The sequence below is a fragment of the Megascapheus bottae genome, chromosome 16 (assembly GCF_031878675.1).
Source record: "Megascapheus bottae isolate mThoBot1 chromosome 16, mThoBot2.hap1, whole genome shotgun sequence".
NCBI lineage: Eukaryota > Metazoa > Chordata > Mammalia > Rodentia > Geomyidae > Megascapheus > Megascapheus bottae.
In genome coordinates this window covers 39006441-39030471 of record NC_143524.1, presented here as the reverse complement: position 1 = coordinate 39030471, position 24031 = coordinate 39006441, and the positions used below count along the sequence as shown (strand labels likewise).

The following is a 24031-nucleotide window of genomic DNA, read 5'->3' as shown; positions in this document are numbered from 1 at the left end:
TCACTTTGGCAACATATATACTAAAATTGGAATGATATGGGGATTACCATGGTCCCTACACATGAGTAACACCCAAATTTATTTTTAATTGAATTAAAAATTCAATTAAAGTCCATATTCTTAATTGGAAAAAAAAACATTTGGCAGTGAATGTGGCAGATAGAACCCAGTACTACCAGAAGGAGGAGGAGGAGGAGGAATAGAAGGAGGAGGAGGGGAGGAGTAGGAAGAGGAAGAAGAGGAGGAAGAGGAAAAAACACGACAGGATGGCTATAATGCCAGCTACATGGAAAGCATATGTCAGAGAATCATGATCTGAGCCCAGTCTAGGCCAAAATATGAGGCCCTAGCTGGGCTCTGGTGGCTCATACCTGTAATCCTAACTACAGACTGAGATCTGAAGATTGTGGTTCAAAACTGGCTTTGAACCAGTCCATGAGACTCTTATCTCCAATTAACTACCAGAAACCCATTAGTGGCATTGTAGCTCAAGTGGTAGAGTGATAGCCTTGAGCTGAAGAGCTCGGGGACAGCGCCCAGGCCCAGTGTTCAAGCCCTACAGCTGACAAAAAAAAAAAAAAAAAGTGAGGCCCTATCTGAAAATAAACTAACACAAAACAGTTCAGGGAGGCATGATCCAAATTAAAGAGCAGATAACTTATAGCAAACACAAGAACCAACATTCAAAAAACAGAATGCTAACTGTGTTATTTATGAGTTTATATAGGATCTAATGCCTTGGTTTTGTGCCATCAGCTTCTGTTGCTAAACCTGATCAATTCTGGTATCAGGGATTTCCCTAGTGGTTAAAATCACAAAGTATGTAAATGTACAACAGAAAAGGGACAATGATTTGGGGGTTTTGTCTTAGAAATACACTGGAGACCTTTACTTGAGTTGAGGAAACAGACAGACCAAGGGCAGAGACAAACAGATTTGTGAATTAAATTCTTGAAATCCTTGAGTGCTTTACACCTTCAAAACTAGGGAGACTGTAGATTTTGAAACAGCCCAATAAGATGAATGAGGAAAGAGACTAACATTTACCTGCAGTAAATGGTTTCACATGTTGATTTTTTAATAGCAAAGTTATTGTTCATATTGACAGTAAGTACTTTTCCAATTAAATGAAAAGCTCTCAAATTAATTGAGGCTATTTCTAGGGATGTAATGAATATGGATATATGGCAAATGACCAAAGTCAAATGGAAGGTTCATGAAAAGTGGAGAGATAAGAAATGTGAAAAGTTCTTGGTGGCCCTTGGATCTGAACAAGACAGAAAATCAGAGGATCCAGAGTTTGAGGTAAAAGGAACAAGAAAGTAGAATTTGGTTAGAAGTATTTTATCCAGGCTAGAAGTTTACAGCCTGAGACTTGAGGTCTACTTTCTCATGACCAGGAGACCTAAGCAAATAACAAGTTCGGTCTGCAAAAGAAAGAAAAATTTCTTACATGTTAAATTCAGGGAGTCAGGGGCCGGGAGTTTGGCCTAGTGGTTAAAGTGCTTGCCTAGCATGCATGAAGACCCGGGTTCGATTCCTCGGTACCACATACATAGAAAAAAGCCGGAAGTGGAGCTGAGGCTCAAGTGGTAGAGCTCTAGCCTTGAGAAAGTCCAAGGACAGTACTCAGGCCCTGAGTTCAAGCCCAGGACTGGCAAAAAAAAAAAAATTCAGGGAGTCAGACCTGATAAGTGTTTGGCTTGACTCCTGAGTGGGGCAGAGTAGATCCCTGGACAGTTCTGCAGGTTTCTGACCAGGCCATAGGACATGTTCTAAGAAAAAATCACCAGGCCCAGGAATATTTTCAGGACCAATGTGAGTAAAAGATCGTAGCTGAAGTTGAGTATCCATGATCTGGACTTTAGCAGCATATCTGGAGATGGTAAAGGCAAGATGCCTACTGTTGCTTCACATATGCCAGGGTTTAAAGACTGAGCTCAACTGAATCATTTCCATCCTCAGACTTGAATTTCCTCTTCTCCTAGTGATGTAAATTTTATTGAGCTGTTATAAAGTTAAGAGTTTGAGCATGATCTGGCAAATATCATGTAACCCTTTTATTAATTACAATAAAAAATATCAAAAAAAAAGAGTTTGAGCATGGAAGTGCTTTGATAACAATAAATTCTGTCCATCTGAGTCATTATCCTTTGTTGTTCTGCATCACTTTTACTAATATGGGTCACAGGAATGCCTACTGCTTCTTTGTCATCTACTGGGAATACATCCAATTCCTCTTAAAGTCCTCCATAGAAGATCTAGAGCTGTGCAGAGCAGTAGAAGACAGCTTTGTCTTGTAGACGATGTGGAACTCAGATAAGACGCTGTGTTGCCTAAGGCTTTGACTCCATGATAAAGATCAGGAAAGCAGCATTTTACTTTCAACAACTGACTAGTTCCAAAATATGAAAAGAAGCCATCACTTAGGATGTAAAGAAGTTCTGCTGTAGAGTTGTGTCCTTGAATCAAGACGGGGAAATTTGGGCAACAGCTTTTGCCAAAAAAAAGGTGGGGGAGGAGGGAAAAGACATCAAAGTCTTAAAATATCTTGTTAAATGCAAGGAAGGTGGTAGGATAAGCTGCTGAGAGAGCATAAGTCTCTAGAATTTTCATGTCTGATTTTTTAGCTGCAATATGTCTTCACCATGAGTTCATTTAGCATCAGCTCTAAAGTCCTTGGATGCTCTGCTCTAACAAAGTCTTCCTTGTGGTAATCCAGGACTGTTGCTGAACGCAAAGAAAGTTGCCATGTGCCACAGGTTCCTCTTACTTAACTTTCAAGTAAACATTTGATTTTCCTGACACTCACTGGCTAGGGAGTGGCTGGAAGCCAACATACCTTAACAACACAAATATAACACAGAGCAAAGGAGGCTGGGTCCTAGGACCTCTGCCCAGGAAGGCCTCAGACTACTTCAGTGATTACCAGGTAAGAAATTCCATCAAGTGAAAGACCAAAATAGAGTCCTATTTCTCCTACTGCATACACAAAAAAAGATTAATTTAGCCTAGTTGGTAAGCACAGGGTTGAGTTAGGACCTGTAGTCTGATTCTAACATTGCCAACGGTCAGCCATTTAACTCTTAGATGAGTCATTTAACCTTTCTGTGTCTCAGTTTCCACATTTCTCAAAGGGAAATAAGAAAGTAGCTTCCTCCTCATAGTATTGCTAGGATAGACAAAGAGATAAAATGGAATTATCTATGTAAAAATATTTAAAAAGTATTAAAAAAAAAACATCCACGAAGTATCATTATTCTATGATGAAATACTCAAAATATTTGTATTCTTAAGCTTCACACCTCTGTCCTATCCGACCCAAACTTCAAAGCAATGAAAACTTTTTTTCCTTATTTCAATAACTATCTATATAGTTCTGTACCTTCCATTGTCCACCCAAAGGTTCCCTTAGGCCAGGATAACAAACTTGGAAGTCCTTTATCTGGGAGTCCAAGCCTTAAGGAAGTCTATAATAAGCCATTTGAAAAGAAATGCCATCCTCCCTCCAAACTTCAGCCTGAAACCCAGTACATAAGGGTCACAGCTGCTCAAAATGAAAAAGAGTTCCCAGGATCTGCAGCCACACAGAACAGTAGGATCCCTTCCGACCTCTAAGACACCAGCAACCTAGCAGTAATCTTCTAACTTATCTTCCGAGGGAAAACACTAGCAATTCAAAACTTAACTTCCTCCTCTCTACAAATACATTTTTTTTGCTGGATCTAGGCTTGAACTCTAGGCCTACGCACTGTTCTGAGCTACTTTGTGCTCTTAAACCACAGCACCACTCCTGGATTTGTTTGAGTATCTTATTGGAGTTAAGAGTCTCACAGGGATTTTTCTGCTTCAGCTGTCTTTGAACCATGATCCTCAGATCTCAGCTTCCTGAGTAGCTAGGATTACAGACATGACCCACCAGCACCAGGCTTACAGACATGTTCTTTTCCGCGTGCTCCCATTCTAATGGTCCAAGAGAGTTATAGGTGTGGAACAAAAGAACTTGTTCTGCTTCTCTTCTAGTCATCAATCAGACACTGAGTCTAAAACCCTTATAATCTGATAGCACTTGAAATTTTTGCTTCTTCTTCATTCCTAAGACAACTGATTACATTCTACCTCCTATTTCTCCTCTGTACTACAATGTACTCTACTACAATGCTAAAGTGACCTTTCAAATTTAATTCAGACCTTTCTTTGCTGAAAAATCCCTCAGTCATTTGCCCTGCTACCACGTCTGAATTCCAGTTCCAAACATAATTCACTATAATATCTTCCCACCAATCTGGTCCAAACTCTCATGTATCTCCTATTCCTAACAAGCCAAAGTATCTGAAACCCTCCAAGGGCCCCAGGTTTTCTTCACTTTTGGATCTTCTAGATTTCCAATTCCTTTTATTAATTTATTCTTCCTTTCCTCCTTTTTTCTACTCTTTCAATTTTCCAACTTTTTCTCCTCTTTCAATTCTTAACCTGAAATTATGTCATCTAGTAATAGTGTTTCATGAACAATCCTCTCTCCCAGAGTTAAACACTTCATTGGCTCATACTCCCAAGACTATCTCAGCACTTTATCAGAATTTACTGTTTTGATTGTTTCTCTCTTCTGCTAGACTGTAAGCTCCACTGTAGGACTAAAGAATTCTTGCATGTGAGATTTTTTTGTGTGTGTGTATAATTTTTAAATACTGAATGAATATATAAATAGAGGCATAATGATCTTAGTATAAGAAGTTAAACCACTAAGAATCACAAAAGGGCTGATTTACAGCACCTCTGGGTGAAATCATTTTCAAAAGGATAGGACAGAACAGAAGGCCACTAATACCAGATTTCTGATCAGATTTTTTAAGAGTCACCAGGAGTTTCCAAGGTAACCTTTCATATAGCCATTCCTACCTTTTCTAAGCTCTCTTCTGTAGTACTACAGAAACTGACTGATCTAAGACATAGCGGTGCCACTGGGGGAACCCGAAGAAGAGAAATACACTGAACAACTACCAGAACTGGGCTTGCAGGGCTAAGGGGTGCTGTAGGGTTGAGAGAATAAGGTGGAAGGGTGAAAACTGGCTGATAAGAGTTTGAAGAGCAGGACTGTTGTGGAGGCACCAGGAAGACTAAGGCACCAAAGTTTGAGAAATCAATAGGATAAGTGGAACAGAGTCAAAGCCCATAGGCAGCAGGGAATGGAGGGCATTGCAGAACCACATTTCAGTGAGAAGGAAGATAGGGCTGGACATGAAAGGCCTGGATAAGAGTAGACAGCTGAGGAGTTGTGGGAGTCTGGGTACTACCACAGTACCAACAAACTGGTAGGTGAATGGACAGGAAGGCCTCTGATTGCTTGTCTTTAGTGATCAAAGTATCCCTCAGCTATCTCTCTTCAAGACAATCCTGTCGACAACCAACTCAAAAAATTCCATTAATTCAAATTCTAATGTCAATCATTTTTCAATAGGGGCAATATCTTCCCTATTTTCATTTCAGAAAGGAAAAAGGTTGAATATTGGATTCTAAGATTTCATTTTAAGTAAACCTCAGCTCTTTCTTCTGTAAGGTAGGGCCCTGAACTTCAGTTTCCTCAGCTACAAAATAGAGACCACCTCATAAAACTGTTAGGAGGGTTATTTGAGACAATGTTTGTGAAGTACCATACACAGTCCCAAATAGTAAATGTTCAATTAATCTGTTCTCTTTCCCTTTCCTCTTTTACACTACATGAGCCCCAGCAAACCCCATGGTAAGTGTTTATAAAGGAGTGCAGATAGAGGTAAAGAAGTACCTGTGCTGCTAATCCACTAGGACAGAAGGCATGAGTCAGGGCTGTGTAGAATCCAGGGATGAAATAGGGACACTCCTCCCCCCACCCCATCATCCTCATTCAGGTGACTAGGGTCTTTGCTGGCTGAGGGTCCCATGTCAGGGAGAGGAGCTTCCGTTAGTACCTTTCTCACCACATTTGGAGAGGAGGGCTGGGTGTTGTTGTCCACTGTGGGAACACTGTGAGGAGTTTCGTCCCCAGTTGTCTGGGGCAAGGAAGTAGTAGTCTTGTCAAGAGGAAGAGTTGGCTTTGGACCCTCAGGTGCTGGAGGCTCGTCTGTAACCTAGAAAAGAATTGGGGTAGGTTTCACTACAGAAAATAGCAGCCACAGAAAAGGCCAGTGCCCACTGTGTCCTGCCCATTGTCAGGACCTGTACATTATAAACTGCTTATGTTTTTTTCAAAAATAAAAATAATCTTGGGCTAGGGGGCATAACTCAGATGATAGTGTCTACCTAGTATGCACCAGCCCCTGAGTTCAAGGCCCAGTACTACCAAAGTCTTCCTAAGACTATATCTTTATATGACAATCTTACAATAGAACCCAAATCAAGCATTCTGAGTGAACTGTAAAGTCATTTTAGCAATCATAAAACATGTTCCTTTTGTTGATTGTCTTTTATTGTTTGCAGTGATAAGCATCAAGACTGGGATCTCATGCATGCTCAGCAAGTAGTCTACCACTAAGCTATACTCCCACCTTATAACAGATTTTTTAAATTTATATTTAGCTTGTGGCTTTCTATGAACTCTAGACATTTCTGTGCCATCACAAGGATTATCCTATACTCCTTTGAAAGGAACTAAGCCTCAGGGGATAACATTTCAAGTATTATCTAGAGTTGTCAACTATAAGGCAAAATATGAAGCTTTACTGTTTATAATAAATCAAAATATAAAAAACTTCTTTGAAGATGTAAGTGTAATTATAGGTTTAAAAGAGACCTGAGATCTGACAATCAGGGTTCAAAGCCAACCCAGACACAATTAACCTCTAGAAAACTCTTGGCTCAAGAGTAGGGTGGGGGCCAGGAGTTTGGCCTAGTGGTACAGTGCTTGCCTAGCATGCACAAAGACCTGGGTTCGATTCCTGGGTACCACATACATAGAAAAAAGCCAGAAGTAGTGCTAAGGCTCAAGTGGTAGGACCCTAGCCTTGAGAAAGCCCAAGGACGGTGCTCAGGCTCTGAGCTCAAACCCAGGACTGGCAAAAACAAAAAGGGGGGGGGTAAGCTGGGCATGGTGTCTCACATCTGTAATCCTAGCTACTCAGGAGGTTGAGACCTGAGGATCATAGTTCAAAGTCAGCCAGAGCCAGCTCGGGCCCTAAAGAACCTAAGACTCTTATCTCCAATTAACCTCTAGAAAACCGGAAATGGGGCTTGGCTCAAGGGTAGGGCAATAACCTTGAACTGAAGAACTCAGGGGCAGTGCCCAGGCCAAGTTCAAGCCCCATGACCCACAAAAAAAAAAAAAAAAAAAGAGTAGGGTGCTAGCCTTGGGCTGAAGAGCTCAGGAACAATGCTCAGGCCCAGGGTAGGGCAGTAGCCTTCAGCTGAAGAGCTCAAGGACAGCGTCCAGGCCGAGTTCAAGCCCCATGATCCACAGAGAGAGAGAGAGGGAGAGAGAGAGAGAGAGAGAGGGAGAGAGAGAGAGAGAGAGAGAGAGAGAGAGAGAGAGAGAGAGAGAGAGAGAGAGAGAGAGAGAGGGAAGGAGGGAGGGAGGGAGGGGGAAAAAGTGAGAAAAGGCAGAAAAAAAGATCAGGAAAAAAAGAGAAAAGCAGGATCTAACAATGAAGATGTGGAAAGCAGCAAAGATCCTAGAGGCACAAACTGTGCTTTTTCAATAGAGAAAACAAACAGCATCCAATAATTCCCTAAGGAAGGCTAAAGGTGTAGCTCAAGTGCTCCACTTGTCTGTGGAGCAAGTTTCCTGAATTCAAACCCTAGTTTGAATTTTAAAAAATTAAAATGAAACAATATCCTCCTAAAGGAAGACTGAGGCCTCTTTTCCATGATATTAGGAGGAAAAATGTCAGTAGAAGTAGATCCAGATCCACTTTCCAACCCAGTATGATTCTTAGGCAAACTGCTTGCTTCTCTAACCCCCACTACTTATACATGGTAATGCCAACCAAACAATGTTGTTGATGGAATGAATAGTTTGTGTATATAAAACCTGCCTACTTCAGTAGACGGAAATAAAAATAAATCTATCCTTGTGCAGTGTGAGAAGAGTGCTGCCTACTTCTAATATGTACTCTCCGTTATACCTTGAGTTCTCCCCTTCCCTCACCATACAAAACTTCTAAGTTTCAGGAAGTGGTGCTGTGGCTCAAGGGGTAAGGTGGTAGCTTTGAGCTGAAGGGCTCAGGGACAGTACCCAAAAACCCAAAAAACAAAACAAAACAAAACAACAAAAACCTTCTAATTTTCAGCAAAGATGTTACAAAGACAATAGATAACTTTTCTTTTTTTTTTTTGCCAGTCCTTGGGCTTGAATTCAGGGCCTGAGCATTGTTCTTGGGTAGGTGGTACCAAGGAATCAAACCTGGGTCTTTGTGCATGCTAGGCAAGCACTCTACCACTAGATCACGCTCCCAGCCCCAACAACCTCTTTTTAGGCCATGGTACTGGCAGAAGACCAACATAGCTCAGAAAGTACTATTATGGACAGGGCCAAATCAGGCTACTCTGGAAAATACTTATTCCAGAGCACAGATCTATGTATGTTCTTTGCAGCTTTGCTGAGCTAGGAGTCCCTGGTAGTTCTGAAATGTGAAGGTTCAGTCAAGATCACCCTAAGATGAAGAAACTGTTTCATGTACCACTCTGCAACTAAGGATGCAGTGTTCTCTACACATCCTAGGCCAGGGTAGCTCACCTGTAGGGTATCCTCCTGACTCTGGGACTGGACAGGTGCTGGCTGCCTCACAATGTAGTTGATCTGCCCCACAATGGTTTGCTGAAGATGCTGAGGTGATTTGGTCTGACTCAGCTGCAGGCTGGGCTGCTGAGCCTGCAGGAGAAGCTCCAAGTCTTTCTGCATCTCTTCCAGTTCAAACTTGTGGTGCATTATATCCACATTCTGGGAACAGGCAGGCCCAGGAGGGTTCTCATGCTGACTGGAAGCTAGATGTTGGGATGGAGGCATAGGTGGGGGTGGCTGCTGTGGGGGTTGGGGTGGGGGTGGTGGCGGAGGTGGCAGCTGCTGCTGTGGCTGTTGCTGAAAGTGACTAAGCTTCAGCTTCTGGTGGTGGCCAAACTGGACTTGGATGGAAGGGGCCTGTAAGGGGGACTGGGTCTGGGCTGCTTGCTGAATGTCCTGTGGGGGAACGATACACACTGGCTGGGAAGTCAGATGCTGCCCTGGCCTCTGGGGTGTGTTCTCTTGCTCTGCAGAAGGCTGGGTTTCCAGCCAGGGCTGCATCAGCTTGGGAGGATGAGGACTGCAGGCTAGTTCCTTCTCCCTGGGTAGCACAGTAGGGCACTGCAATGACCCTAGCTGGTGAGGCATCATCTCAGTGGGCTGTCTAAAGCTGTGAGCCGGATGGATGTTGGGTGGGGGGACCTGGCTTTTGAGAGAAGATGAGACTGGGGAACAGTGGGAGCAGCATACAGATGAGGAACATAGTGCTGGAGGCTGAAACTTGTGTGAGGGGTGACTGAGAGTCTCTTGCTGAGTCACTGGGGACTGGTGGCTTTGATAAAAGGATGGTGGTCCCTGTAAGCCCCCATAGGCAGTAGTTTCTGTGCGAGACAGTTGTCCACCTTCAGCAGTTATGCAACCTGGAAATTAAGAATACATAAATTCTCTCAAGATTATGCACAGTTGTACTCCCCACTCCCACTTCTTCTTGCATCTAGGATCAAAGGACATCATTCAACCAATCTGTATCGGGCACAGAGGTTAGGAAATTCAGCCTTCCATCTTGAAGAATCCATCTAGAATGCTGACAGCAATAGCGCCTGTATGGCCTTCCTTAGGAGATATTTGAGGGACAGTCTTAGCCTTTACTAGGTGATCATCCCTGACTCTGTTTCTATCGCACATGGGAAATCAGCACTCCTTCACATAGCACCCTCTCCTATTTATTTATTTATTTACTTACTTATTTATTTGTCTGTCAGTCATGGGATTTGAACTCTGGGCTTGGGTGCTGTCCCTGAGCTCTTCAGCTCAAGGCGACCACCCTACCCCTTGAGCTACAGTACCACTTCTGATTTTCTGGTGATTAATTAGAGGTAAGAGTCTCACAGATGGGCCGGGAGTTTGGCCTAGCGGTTAAAGTGCTTGCCTAGCATGCATGAAGACCCAGGTTCGATTCCTCGGTACCACATACATAGAAAAATGCCAGAAGTGGTGCTGAGGCTCAAGTGGTAGAGCTGTAGCCTTGAGAAAGTCCAAGGACAGTGCTCAGGCCCTGAGCTCAAGCCCAGGACTGGCAAAAAAAAAAAAAAAAAAAAAAAAGAGTCTCACAGACATTTTAGTGCCTGGGCTGGCTTTGAACCAAGATCCTCAGATCTCAGCCTCCTGAGTAGTAAGGATTACTGGTGTAAGCCACTGTGCCTGGCTTCTTTTTTATTTTTTAACCCAGCTAAGACTCTGACAGAATCAGCATTGAGGGATAGGAGGGAATATGCTGAAAAGCAGTAAAGGGTACAGAGTCATTCCTGGGACAAACAAGGAAGTCTCCAGATACAAGTCTGGGTAACTGTTAGGTAATAATATGGAATAGGCTAAGGAAGCTCCCATGCCAGGTCAGTGCTTGGCACCAGCACTACCCTCTGAAGTCTCTGGACTCCATGAGTAGGATTATATTTATTGATCATCCAACAACTCCTTTAATTCTTTTTTTTCCGTGGTGGGGCGGGGAGGGCCATGCCAATCATGGGGCTTGAACTTAGTCAGGGCCTGGGTGTTATCCCTGAGATTCTTTTTCTCCAGGCCTGTACTTTAACACTTGAGCCACAGCACCACTTCCGTCTTTTCTCCTGAGTAGTTTATTGAAGATTGGAGTCTCACAGACTTTCCTGCCCAGGCTGGCTTCAAAACACAATCCTCAGATCTCAGTCTCCTGAGTACTATTAGGACTATAGGCACCTGGCTAACTCGTTGCTTTGTTGAGGCTTGCATACAAGAAGACTAAGACCCCTAAAGACTGAAAATATGTGCAGATATAGGTTTGAACTCAGGGCCTGGGCACTGCCCTTAGCTTTTTCACTCAAAGCTGGTGTTATACTACTTGAGCCACAACTCCATTTCTAGGATTTTTTTGTTTTGGGGTTTTCTTTGGTGGTTAATGAAAGATAAAAGTCTATGGACTCTCCTGCCCAGGCTGTCTTTGAACCATGAGCCTGAGATTTCAGACTCCTGAGTAGCTAGGATTACAGGCATGAGCCACCAACACCAGACAATATTTTTGATTCACCTGTTGTCCTTTAGTGCCCAGCACAGGGCATAACTTATGGCAAGTGCCTACAATCTGTTAAATTAAATAAAAAGAGAGAGGGAAGCAAAAAGTAAATCATATATTTATCACTTTGCCAAGTTCAAAAAACTTCCAATGAAATTAACAGCCTAAAATGAAGGCAGCAGTTGGGTAATTAATTTAACAAGCCCATTAACCTGTCAACACAAACACAACTTCAAGTTGTCTATATTTTGCTTAAAGATTGCCAAAAATTACTGAAGTATGAAAGAAAAATGCACAAGGTTATGAATTATCTGCTTATATCTCAACCCCAAAGGTTGTGTGTATAATATACAAACACACGAGTCTCACTCTTCTGAGATGCCCCTGCTTGTACCCACACACATATAAGCAATATACTTTGTGAGGCCGTAATCCGGTGAGTCATGCCCAAAATTTCCATGTTTAAGGAAAAAAAGGAGCAGGGATCAAGTACACTAATTCTAGACACACACATGTTTACCTGTACTGCCATACATCATTCTGGAGAGCAGGACCACTGTCTTGTCTCCTCTTTAGCAATGAAACCAACGTAACATGGGAAATATTCATACAGAATGGTAAATTCAGATTTTAACTGGTGGTGTTACAAAGTCTTACACTGCCAATGTTATTTAGCCTTCACACACACACACACACACACACACACACACACACACACACACACACACCAAGTTTTGTTGAATGTCTCCATGGCCACTGGCAGTCTCGGAAACGCTTTCTTTTGGGTATATGCTAACCTACCCAGTTTGTCTATATTTACTCTTGGCAATTAGATCAAAGCCCATAGAATGGTCCTTAGCTTACCAAGGGAAGCCAGTTGCTTGGTCCAGAAGTTAGGCTCCCATGTGAATCTGATATTCCAAGGAGACCCAGGATCTGTATTACAACTTGTCTCCAATAATCGCTGCATCTGGAATACAATCTGACAACAGATTTGGGCACCTTGTGCCTGAATGACAACTCCTTCTCCCTAACTTTTTATACAAATTGAAGGGCTCAAAGTCATGGATCTTTAGGTTCTGGTCATCCCCATATTCTCCTTTTCTTGTCCCTTAGTAATCAATGCCCTCCCGAACTTCCTGTTCTTAACGTTTCTGGAATCCCTACATCCTCAGCTCCCCCAGGCCTCAAGTGATTTGGAATTCTTCCTCAGGACATCAATTCTGCTATCACCTAGAAGAAGCAAGGCTACATCTAAAGCCCCTTGTAGCTATTCTCTCCACCAGCTTGTAAAGCCCCTGCAATCCTAACGGAGTTGTCATCTTTCTCCTTGAGGACTCTCACCTATTTCCATCACTAGTTCTCCTATTTATACAGGATTTGGGAAAGTGTCCAACTTCAACCCCGCCATCATCTAGTTAACTAATGTCCTAAAGCAATATGTTGCGTGGTTCTTTCTTTTTTGATTTTTTTTAAAATGTTATCACCTTTGCCTCTATTTTCAATTCAGTCACCATGTCTAGGTTTTATTCATCATTTAGAACCATTTTACTTGTGAGACCTTAAGCTTCAATAACTTAGCCTCTGATCACAGTTAGTGCTTCCTCTTTCAGTGCATGTTCTTCAGCCTCAATGGGCTCTTTGAGCACTGTTCCACCAGTCAGCCTTCCCAGCTTCCCTTTGTTTTCAGTTAAAATATCATTAGTTCTGGGTGCAATGGCTCATGCCTGTAATCCTAGCTACTCAGGAGGCTGAGATCTGAGGATCACGGTTCAAAGCCAGGCTGGGCACTAAAAAACATGAGACTCATATCTTCAATTAATCACTAGAAAATGTGAAGTGGGGCTGTGGCTCAAGGAGTAGCATGGTAGCTTTGAGCTGAAGAGCTCAGAGACAATGACCAGGTTCAGAGTTCAAGCTCCATGACCCACAAAAAATTATATATATATATAAAATAATCATATATAATGTTATATATATGTATATAAAACATTAGTACCCTAGTTCCCTCTCCATCACTAACTCCTAACCTTAGGTCAGTCTAGACATTGTAAAGCAATTTTATGCTAGACACCAGTGGCACATGCCTGTAATCCTAGCTACTCAGGAGGCTGAGATCTGAAGGTCAAGTTTCAAAGCCAGACCAGGCAGGAAAGCCCATGAGAATCTTATCTCCAATTAACCACCAGAAAACTGGAAGTAGCTCTGTGGCTCAAAGTTGTAGAGTGCTAGCCTTGAATAAAAAAAGTTCAGGGACAGTGCCTAGCCCGATTTCAAACCCCATGACTGGCAAAATAAAATCAAATAAATTAAAAAATAAAGCCATTGTATTTACAGTCACATAAATAATCACTAATTCCAGAGGCACCCTCCGTCCTTGTACCCCCTTTTTCCACTATCTTTAGTGACTATTTAAAATCACTTCAGTGCCACTCATCACCTAACCCTCCTATTATCACCTTCTACTTCAGAGGAGAAATTAAAAAAAAAACAAAAACATATATCTATCCTACCTGTAAACTGAACTATATTATACAGCTACCTGTCTCCTTTGAGGTCGATTAATTCACTCTAATCCCACCTTCCCTGGTATTTTCAGTATGTTCACGGTACCACTCATCTGTCATCTCTGTTGTCTACTTCCCTGACCCTATGAATGTACACTAATGTTTTCTAAACTTGAAAAGAAATAGATTTTCCCAACTCTGCCTCCTTCTCAAGCTACTTAATTTATCTGTCTTTATTTTCTTGTCTCCTATCCTCAGTTTCTTCATTCTGGCTTCTGACCAACAGGGGATTTTCTAATTCCCAGATCTCAAGGCTTCTCTTCACTATTCATCCTATTGCATCCACATAACATACACAAAACTTACCACTTAACTTCTGTGTCTCACACTTTCTACTTCTCTAACCTCTGATTGTTGTTTGTCATTCTTTTTTACTCATTCCTTTCCTCTGCCTGTGTAGAACTGATTATATTTCTTAGGTTCCAGATTTGCTTTCCTCTTCTTCTTTCACACAATATCTCTGTCTCCTACTTCTCTTATCTACAGCTTTGACTTTTCCTGTCTTCCAGAACAATCCATCAAACTGGTTTTTGGCTCTCTCCTGTTGGATGTCCTAAGGCACCTTAGATTCAATACATTCAAATATAAATCCTATCAAACCTCTCTCAAAATTCTCCATCCTTGGGGCCAGGACTTTGGCCTAGTGGTAGAGTGCTTGCCTTGCATGCATGAAAACCCGGATTCGATTCCTTGGTACCACATACATAGAAAAAGCCAGAAGCGGTGCTGAGGCTCAAGTGGTAGAGCTCTAGCCTTGAGAAAAATCCAGGGACAGTGCTCAGGCCCTGAGCTTAAGCCCAGGACTGGCAAAAAAAAAAATTCTCCCTCCTTCTTGGCATCACAAGCACATTTCAAAATCTTTTTCTAATTTCTTCTTTCCTTTTTAGCCCCCATCTAACCATCAGTAACTTTCTATAGTACTGCTCATGACCAGGATTGTATCCAAACCCATGATTTAAAGAAAGAACCATGATTTCCCAGGATTTGATAAAAGATAATGCTCACTTACTAATGCAGAAGCAGTGATTGAGTTTGAAAGATGGATAGAGTTGCTATCTTACTCCTCTTTCCATGCTCAAAAAAAAAAGGCACTTCCCAAGACACACTCAGTGCCTCTTGTGACACAGGTGATATTCTAATGTGCTTCAAGAGCAGGCTGAGGGGTTGGTGGTTAATCTTACCAGCTCTTTGCTGAAAAGGAAAGGGACACTTGTCTTGCTGCAAACAGCCCAATTGATGAAATTCTGCACATGTTCAAACTGACGGTTGAGAACCATTATGCTCTGTAACTGCTGTTCCAGCTTCCGTTTTCTTTCATTAGTGATGCCCTAGGTACAAAGACAGAAGACAAACTCCCTAATCCTGTTCACGGACCTTGAAAAGTCTGACAATCTTCTCTGGGTATATCAGCAAGAACACTGATGGAATCAGATGAGTTTGTACCCCTGAGTGCTAGACTCTGGCAGCATAGTCTGCCATAGTCTGCTGACAGATGTAGAAAGGAGCAAAGGGTGCAAAAACAACTGTAGTACAAAAACAGAATTGACAAGGAATGGAGAAATATGAATGCCTATATCTCTTAGGAATAACCTATTGGAGAAGGTGGGACATTTTGTGACTAATGATCTGCCCTGTTGAGAATGACACCTGCCTAAGAGCCACTGCAGTGATAAGAGTGTAAACTGAGTTTCTAACCACTAAGTCACCCTCTCCAAATCAGAATGGAAATGTTAAGTTTAGAAAGTAGCAGATAGTGATGAAAGCTGAATATCTAAATTTAAATTCTAGCCATGCTTCTACTGGCCTTTGGACTAGTTTTATATGTTCCTAGCTCTGACCCAGTGAAAGCATAGAACTCATCCATCTGATCCATCTAACCATATGTACCTCCAACTCCTCTATGAGTCCATTAGCCTGCTTGTTCAGTTCATTCATTAGAACCATCTTGGCCATTTTGATCTGGTTTTCCACCTTCCTGTGCTGATGCTTCACTTCAAAAATCCTGTAAACACATGAGACAAAATATGATGAACCCTTCCCTCATGACCCCTAAGAGCTGAAAGACAGCAAACATAAAAGCCAACAACTTGAGAGCTACCTGTTGGGATCCTGATCCTGTCCAGCAGATGCCAGGAAAACAAATGTTCTTCTATCACCACCCTCTACAACTTACCCACCTTGATCTGAGTGGGACAATGACTTAATGGCTCAGAGTTCAACTTGGATTTTCAAACCCAGGGCAACCCAGTAATGCTTACCAGTTGACACAGTACTAAAGACAAGACAAAGAGTAAGTATGATTTCATGTCATGTACTGTCTTAAAAAGGAGAATGTTCCAAGAAAGTGTCAAAAGATAAAAAGAGCATAGATAGAGACAGAAAAAAGACTAGTGGTTTCTGAGGACTATAGGTGATGGAAGAGAGAAGGGGACTATTTTGAGGGGAGATGAAAAAAAAAATTTGCCAGTCCTGGGCCTTGAATTCAGGGCCTGAGCTCTGTCCTGGAGCTTTCTCAAGGCTAGTGCTCTACCACTTGAGCCACAGCACCACTTCTAGCTTTTTCTGTGTATGTGGTACTGGGGAATCGAACCCAGGGCTTCATGCATGCTAGGCAAACACTCTACCACTAGGCCACACTCGCAGCTCAGAAAATGTTTTAAGAGTATACCATAATAAACAATTTCACGATTCTGTGAAATATCCAAAGACCAAAGAATTAGGCATTCTGTTATTTTATTTCTTTTTTTTTTGGCTGGGTTTGGGGCTTGAACTTGGGTGCTGGGATCTGTCCCTATGCTTCTCTATGCTCAAGGCTAGTGCTCTACCACTTAAACCACAACACCACTTCCAACTTTTTCTGAGTAGTTTATTGAACAGACTGGCTTCAAACTATGATCCTCAGATCTCAGCCTCCTGAGTAGTTAGGATTACAGGTGTGAGCTACCAGAGCTTGGCTATACATTCTTAAAAGGATGATTTTCATGATATTAAAAATGTTTCAAGAAAGCTGCTTTAACAAGAAAGACTTTGGGCTTTCAAGTCTCTTCAGCCCTAACTTGCAAACTAGACCCTTTATGTTGTTAGCTATGTTATCTAAGTTATCTATACTCTGAACCTTGGCCTCCTCATTAGTAAAATGGAGATAAGCCTGCCCACAGGCTTAGATCTGAGGATCAAGGTTTGAAGCCAGCCTGAGCAAGGAGATTCATCTCCAATAAACTATTCAGAAAAAGGCAGAAGCAGCACTATGGCTCAAGTGGTAGAGCGCTAGTCTTGAGTAAAAGAAGCTCAAAGACATAGCCCAGGACCTGAGTTCAAGCCCCAGAACTGGCAAAAAAATAGAAAATAAGCATAAAATATGTTTTAAAAAAGAATTGAAGAGGGAGGGAAATGGTGACCAAGACATGAAAAAGGGTATCAATTTTGTGAAGTAATGTACCTTCTATCTGGTGAATATAATGTAAGTCTTCTATTAATTACAATAAAAAATATATGAAAAGAAAAAAAGAATTGAAAATAACAGTGTCTCCCATGCAATATGTTTATAGTTCCTACTCTTTCCATATAAAATGCCAATGGTTTGATATTACTTGTAGGTTTGCATGGAGAACCCTGAGAAAAGGTGCAATGAATGGTAGAATGCCAGTAATCTGTTACAGCCTCATGATAAACTGCACCCTCTTCCCAGCACCTACTGTGCACCCTTGTTCTCAAAACACTCACTTCTGCCTAGTTCACAGGCATGTACATTGGCCCAACCTGAACTAGTCTTAAGTTACCAACTGGGACCAGAAGACCCATCACTGGCCTTGAGTCCTCTCTTAAGGCCAGTAAATAGGCCTTCTAGGACATCTGCTCATATCTGCTTCACCACATGTCATAGTACTGAGACTCAGAAGGTGAGGGAACAGAGCATTCACAGTAATAGTAAAACATTTGCCTAAGCTACCTGTCCTCAATTTGCTTCGCAGATGTCTGAAGACTGGATTTCTTATGTGCCACCTGCGTAGTCACGCTTTCCAGAAGCATTCTCTGGTTTTGCAGAACTTCTTCAACGTGCCTGCACCTAGGCGAGGAGACAACGCAAAAGCTGAGAAAAAATGTCTATCCTAAGTCAAGTAGAAATTCTTGTATTGCCCTATTTCAGCTAGACCCCCAGAGTTCATAAATTACATTTGGAGATGGTCAAAGGCACTGTAGACTCCTTTCCTATGGAGTCTTTTCAAGAGAAGCCACACACTGCAACAATGAAACACCTCATCCCAAGAGCTACAGTTTGGTTTAGACAGAGACACAATTTTTCCCTTTGCATAAGGGTCTCACAATGTAGCCAAGTTGGCCTTAAATTCATGATCCTCCTGCCTCAGCAGCCCAAGTGCCACCTTGCTCTGCTTTCAGGAGAGGTTCTTGATGCCTTAGGAGCCCAGCACTCTAGTGTAGAACTGTCCCAAACTCATTAACTCACTTCAAACAACTCACCTGTGTTCCTTGTGTTCCACCATTAGGCAGCTATGGCATGTGAGCACATCACAGGTCTCACAGAATAGCTTGAGCACTTCCTGTGTGTGTAAAGGGCAGTACAAAGCGAAGTCCCCAGAACCACCATTCACTCCTGCCAGAGAAAATGGGAGAATGTGGGTTTCTCCTGCTCATGTAGACCACTCAATAGTACACTGAGCAGTCCTCAGTCCTCCAAGAAACAGAGGTTAGGGGAAGGGGTATGAAGAAGTGTCTACCTGTAGGACAGTAAGGTTCCAGGGGCACAAGGTGAAATTCTAGTATAGCTTGGTGAATTTGTTCAGCTGTCCTGAAATAGCATATCATTACCCTAGCATGCTACCATATGTCAGAGGTAGGGAAAGGGCTTGCTACTCCTGTACATGGATCTCCTGCAGCATCAAGTATGTTCCATAATTAACATAAACATGTTCATTCATCAGGATCCTGTTGTTATGGGACTGAATCCAGTGATTCAGCCCTGTTAGGCTCCAGAAAAGATCACATGGATCACAAATTCTGTTTCCTGTGGGCTTTCCAAAAACAAACTCCCTCTCACAATTCAAGGGCCTTGGCAAAAGACATTTCAAGAAGACTGCCATTTAAAACAGGCCTTTCTGGATGGACTGTTAAGTCACTAAATGTGGAAGGGAGGAACTCAGTTAGCTTCCATGATGATTCAAGATTATATTATGCTCCCAGCACTATCTCACCCACATTTGCCCATCCCATTCTGACTGAGAGTGAGTCACCCCTTTGACTCCTAAGCAGACTTACTTCCTTTGCAAAAGGCTTTGAAACCATCCCAACTATCTATCTCCTCCAGCTACGAAACAAATTTGGAGAGCTATCCTCCAGAGATTTGAGAGTTCATCACTGCTTTAGAGCACAAGGGCAGGTAAGGAGAGGGAGAACTGGTACCTGAAGATCCTTTCTGAGCTCGAGAAAAGACTGGACCCCCAGGGGTAGGACCATGCCGGTGCTCCTCAGTGCAGGAGCTACACAGCCAGCGATTGCAGTAGGTGCAGAGGATGTGTGCTGCCCTCTTTTCCTTGCACTCCGAACAGTTCTAAAAGCAGAACATTAGCTGTTATTGACCAAATCCTCCTTTGTGCCTTCCTCTATAAGTTGCAAATACTACAAAGACTAGGGCCCTGCAGGTCTGTTCCTCTCCAACTTTAAAGTGCAGACTACTAGAGAATTTCCTGGAAATACTGCTTTGTGACTTAATGAAAAGCATCCAATTAGAGCCCCTTCACACAAATGCTGTGCTAAAGCTGAATACTCAAACAAGCCAAGGATCTGCCCACAGGGCACATACAGCTTAAGCAGGTTGGTGTCCTTTAAGTGGATAATGCTGTGATGAATAAGATGTGACAAGTGCTAAGGAAGCAAAGGAGATTTTTTAGCCCGGGAGCTGCCAGGAAAGTTTTCACCAAGAGGTAACATTCAATAACTTGGTTACTGAATGACAAACATGATCATCAGGAAGACAAGAGAGGGAAAAATTACAGCACAGGGAAAGCAGAGAGGGGAGAAAGCTCCAGATGTGGGAACACAAAAAGATGACACATACAGTCAAGAAAGAGCAAGTATAGACCAGCTTTCAGTACAGACTGAGTTTCAGATTTATGTTTTCACACCTGGGGTCTGCCTGGCCTAAGAATATTTGTTTCTCTACTATTTAAATATTCACTCATTTGGGACTAGATTGCTCGCTGGGATTAATATGAAGCATCTGCAAGAGAGGATTGGAGAAACTAGCCCAGCCTGTCTGACTCACAGACCACCACACTGATGTGGATTCTGACTTTACCAATTAAACGATAAATTCTTGCCCTGGAGTTTGGCCTAGTGGTAGAGTGCTTGCCTAGCATGCACGAAGACCTGGGTTCAATTCCTCAGTACCACATACATAGAAAAAAAAAGAGGCTGGAAATGGTGCTGAGGCTCAAGTAGTAGAGCTCTAGCCTTGAGAAAGTCCAAGGACAGTGCTCAGGCCCTGAGCTCAAGCCCAGGACCGGCCAAAAAAAAAAAGACTGTAAATTCTTTAGAAGTATAATTCATGTTCTGTCTTCCTATCACCTTAGACAGAGCCTGCCATATAACAGATATTCAATAAGAATTAGACATTTGAAGAAGTAAATAATAAGGATGCCCTAGTAGACAGAGAAGCTGAAGAGTTATCAGTCAGTAAGTGATATAAAACTCACCAAAAAAAGGCGATAGTGGCTAAATACAAGCAAGATTAATGAACCTAGAAAATCCAGAGTGGTGTGTGACTTTCAGCTGAGTCAAAGGGGCATAAAAGCCCACTACTGTTACATTTCAGTAAGAATTATGAGGAAAAAATACCTAGATAAATTAAGCAATGCTTAAAAATTAAGTAAGCCTCGTATGTTTTAAGACACATTCATCTTCTATTAAAAGCACTAACACACACACATAACCAACAACACTTTTCACTTTTTTTCTTTTTTCTTTTTCTTTTTTTTTTTTTTGTGGATCATGGGGCTTGAACTCACCCCTGGGACTGGGTGTTGTCCCTGAGCTCTTCAGCTCAAGGCTACTACCCTACCCTTGAGTTAAGACCCACTTCCCTTTTTCTAGAGGTTAATTGGAGATAAGAGTCTCAGGTACTTCTGTGCCCAGGCTGGTTTTGAGCCTTGATCCTCAGACCTCAGCCTCCTGAGTAGCCAGGATTACAGGCGCAAGGAAGCCTGGCTGCTTTGCTTTCTTGCTTACTTTTTTTTTTGCCAGTCCTGGCTTTGAGCTCAGGGCCTGAGCACTCTCCTTGGACTTTTTCAGGGCTAGAACTCTACCACTTGAGCCTCAGCACACTTCCAGCTTTTTCTTTTGTATGTATGTAGTACTGAGGAATTGAATCTGGGTCTTCGTGCAAGCTAGGCAAGCTCTCTACCACTAGGCCAAACTCCCGGCCCCGCTTTTCTTTTCTTAATTCAAATATTTTTATTTCCTTTTAGAAGGAAGGGAGGAAGGGAGGGAAGATGGAAGGAAGGATTAGGAAAACTGATAGACAGAGGCCCCAAAAATTTCTAAAAAGGATCAGCTGTTACATCTTTGTCCTGACTTACCCTGGCCATTTTGGGCTGCCCAGGAGGAAAGTGCTGCAGAAAAAAGTTTTCAGTTACATCCCTGGTAAGATATACTCGATTACAGCCGGGACAGGAGATGAGCTCTAGGAGGGGAAGGAGGAGAAAGACAACAGAGTCAAAACACCCTAACAGATAATACATAAGACATAAACAGAAGCCTTTTAATATACAGCATCAAAACATGTAACAATACATGCTTTTGCCATAATCTTTAAATCCATAGACTATTGTTCATTTATTTATCTTTGGGATGGTAAGGGAAGGCACAGAAATGGAGGGACAGAGTGAACAAATGCAGCAGTGGTATTCACTAGACACTATGCTAAAAATGAACTATACAACTTATGGGTGGGAATAAAATAAAAACTGGGAGAGAGCAAGGGATGGAGTAACACTGTCCAAAAGGAAATGTACTTACAACTTGACTTATGTAACTCTACCCTCCCTCTGCACACAACCTTTATAATAACATTAAAAAACAAACATAAAAATAACTAAATAAGGTAATTAGTGGTAGAGTGTTTGTGTAGCATGTATAAAAACCCAGGCTATGGGGACCATATCATGAGAAAGGGTATCAATGTTTGTGAAGTTATGCACCTTCTATCTGGTGAATATAATGTAACCCTTCTATTAATCACAATAAAAAATTATTTAAAAAAACCCAGGCTGGATTCTTTAGTACCACACACATAGAAAAAGCTGAAAGTGGTGCTGTGGCTCAAATAGTAGAGAAAGCCCAATGACAGTGTTCAAGCCCTGAGTTCAAGCCCCGAGTTCAAGTCCCAGGTCTGGCAAAAAAAAAAAAAACCTACATAAAACCATACAATGAACATGACCAGTCCATCAGAGGCCTTCTGTACAGACCATTTGGCTTCCTCACAGTCCTGTCTTGGTTCTACCTTCCTTTCCTCCCCACAAGCCAGGCTGCTACAAGCACAAGCCTACTCTGCTTCTCATGGTGCAAGCAGGTACTTTCATGCTGCTCCCAATTCCTCATTCTATATCCCTGATAGCTCAGCTCCCACCACTGACAAGCTCCAGTCTGTTTATACCAAACAGTTACTTCAGAGGTCTCAGAGCTAGAGCTTCTTCCAGAAGGATCCTTTCAAAAAAAGAAAGGTCTCCCAGCATGCTCATATATAGGGCTCGGAGGTCTTTTTGATGGACTACCTCTATCTAGTCCATTTTGGGTATAGCTGTGGACAGTTTGGCTTACTCTCTCCCCAGAGAAAGCAAATCTTCAGCATCCCTTAGCATAGTGGGCTTCTGAACAACATAAGCAGCATGAGATTGTCTCTTTGGACCCGCTAAAATAACAGTCAGCCCACTAGGAACACGAAAATGAATCTACTGAGTTGGGCAGGTACCTGTGTTCAGGGATGAGGTTGGTCTGAAGAGGGACTGGCTATGGCAATGACTGACATATCTTTTCTGTCTCATCTCAGCAATATAAAATCAATGATGCAATGACAGTTGCACTAGACTTGTAGTCAGACAAAGGTAAGTCAAATACAAGGTTAATACCCAATGATTTTATTGTTGCTGTCATTTTTGTTTGCTTGTCTGTTTGAACTCGGGATCATGAGCGCTTGCTCAGTGGTATAGTTCTAGCACTTCAGCACTTTTTTGCCTGGGTTGGCTTTGAACTATGATCCTCCAATTTTAGCCTCCTAAGTAGTTAAGCATAATAGATATATACCACTAGACCACCTGACTATCCAGTGATCTTGAATAACTAATTCCTTATGTCCCTTTTGTCCTGTGTAAAGCAGAAAGGGAAAATATGAATTGCTGTGATATCTAGGAAAGGTGGTACACACCTATAATCTCAGTATTTGGAAGGCTGGAATAGGAGGATGGCTGACAGCCAGGGTCACATAGCAAGTCCTGTCTAAAAAAAAACAGAGTCAGACAGACAGACACACATTGAGAGAGAAAGATGGAGGGGAGAGTGAGACAGAGAGAAAGAGAAGGGGGAAGAGAAAGAGAGATGCTGTAACAGTTAAATTAGATAATGTGAGAAAATATATAGTCCTCCAGCACTCTGACTGAATTTCATGGTAAGGTAACAAACTCAATTATAAATTTCTCTGGTGATGAAAATCAGATAATCTGAGTTTTGAAAAAATGACCATAAATTCTTTCCCTCATTCTATCTATTCCCTTGCAAACCTACCATCAAAAAGGTTTCTCCACATTTTGAATCTAGGCTGGCAGTGAGACCAAAGGAATGCAAGTAACAATGAACAAAATCTTAGCCTTAACTTCAAAAGGCTTTAAGATTTTGCTCTACAACTGCCATGTAAAAAATACAAGCCAGTGTTTAATTGCTAGAAAGTGACAACCATAGACACAGAGGCTTCAATTGTCTCAGACATTTACCCAAGGCCATCCTAGACCAACTTTATCTAAAGAACCCTTCAGTTTAATGCAGACACAGGACTGAGTTAAAGCCAAGATTAACCAAACTCGGCTTAGATTAGAACCACCCAGAGAATCCTAGCTAGACTGCCAGAACTGAATAATTTGTTTTAAGCCTAGTTTTAGGTAGTAGTCAAAGCTACATGTTAGAACCTGGAAAAATTATTACCCTTTACCTAAATAAAGCCAG

At 42.1% G+C, this 24031-nt stretch overlaps 1 protein-coding gene across 1 annotated transcript in view; it reads right to left on the bottom strand.

Annotated features, from left to right (window-relative positions):
• The window catches only part of Trim66 (tripartite motif containing 66), a 53474-nt gene that overhangs the window by 13327 nt on the left and 16116 nt on the right, over positions 1-24031 (bottom strand). Inside the window, exons 3-11 of the mRNA XM_090348198.1 lie at positions 21397-21500; positions 19223-19370; positions 18284-18416; positions 17754-17870; positions 15692-15806; positions 14986-15132; positions 12102-12219; positions 8705-9609; positions 5946-6104 (exon numbers count right to left, since the gene is read on the bottom strand). Of these exons, the coding sequence (XP_090204324.1) occupies positions 5946-6104; positions 8705-9609; positions 12102-12219; positions 14986-15132; positions 15692-15806; positions 17754-17870; positions 18284-18416; positions 19223-19370; positions 21397-21500 (1946 nt within the window). The remainder of the gene's footprint in view (positions 1-5945; positions 6105-8704; positions 9610-12101; positions 12220-14985; positions 15133-15691; positions 15807-17753; positions 17871-18283; positions 18417-19222; positions 19371-21396; positions 21501-24031) is intronic.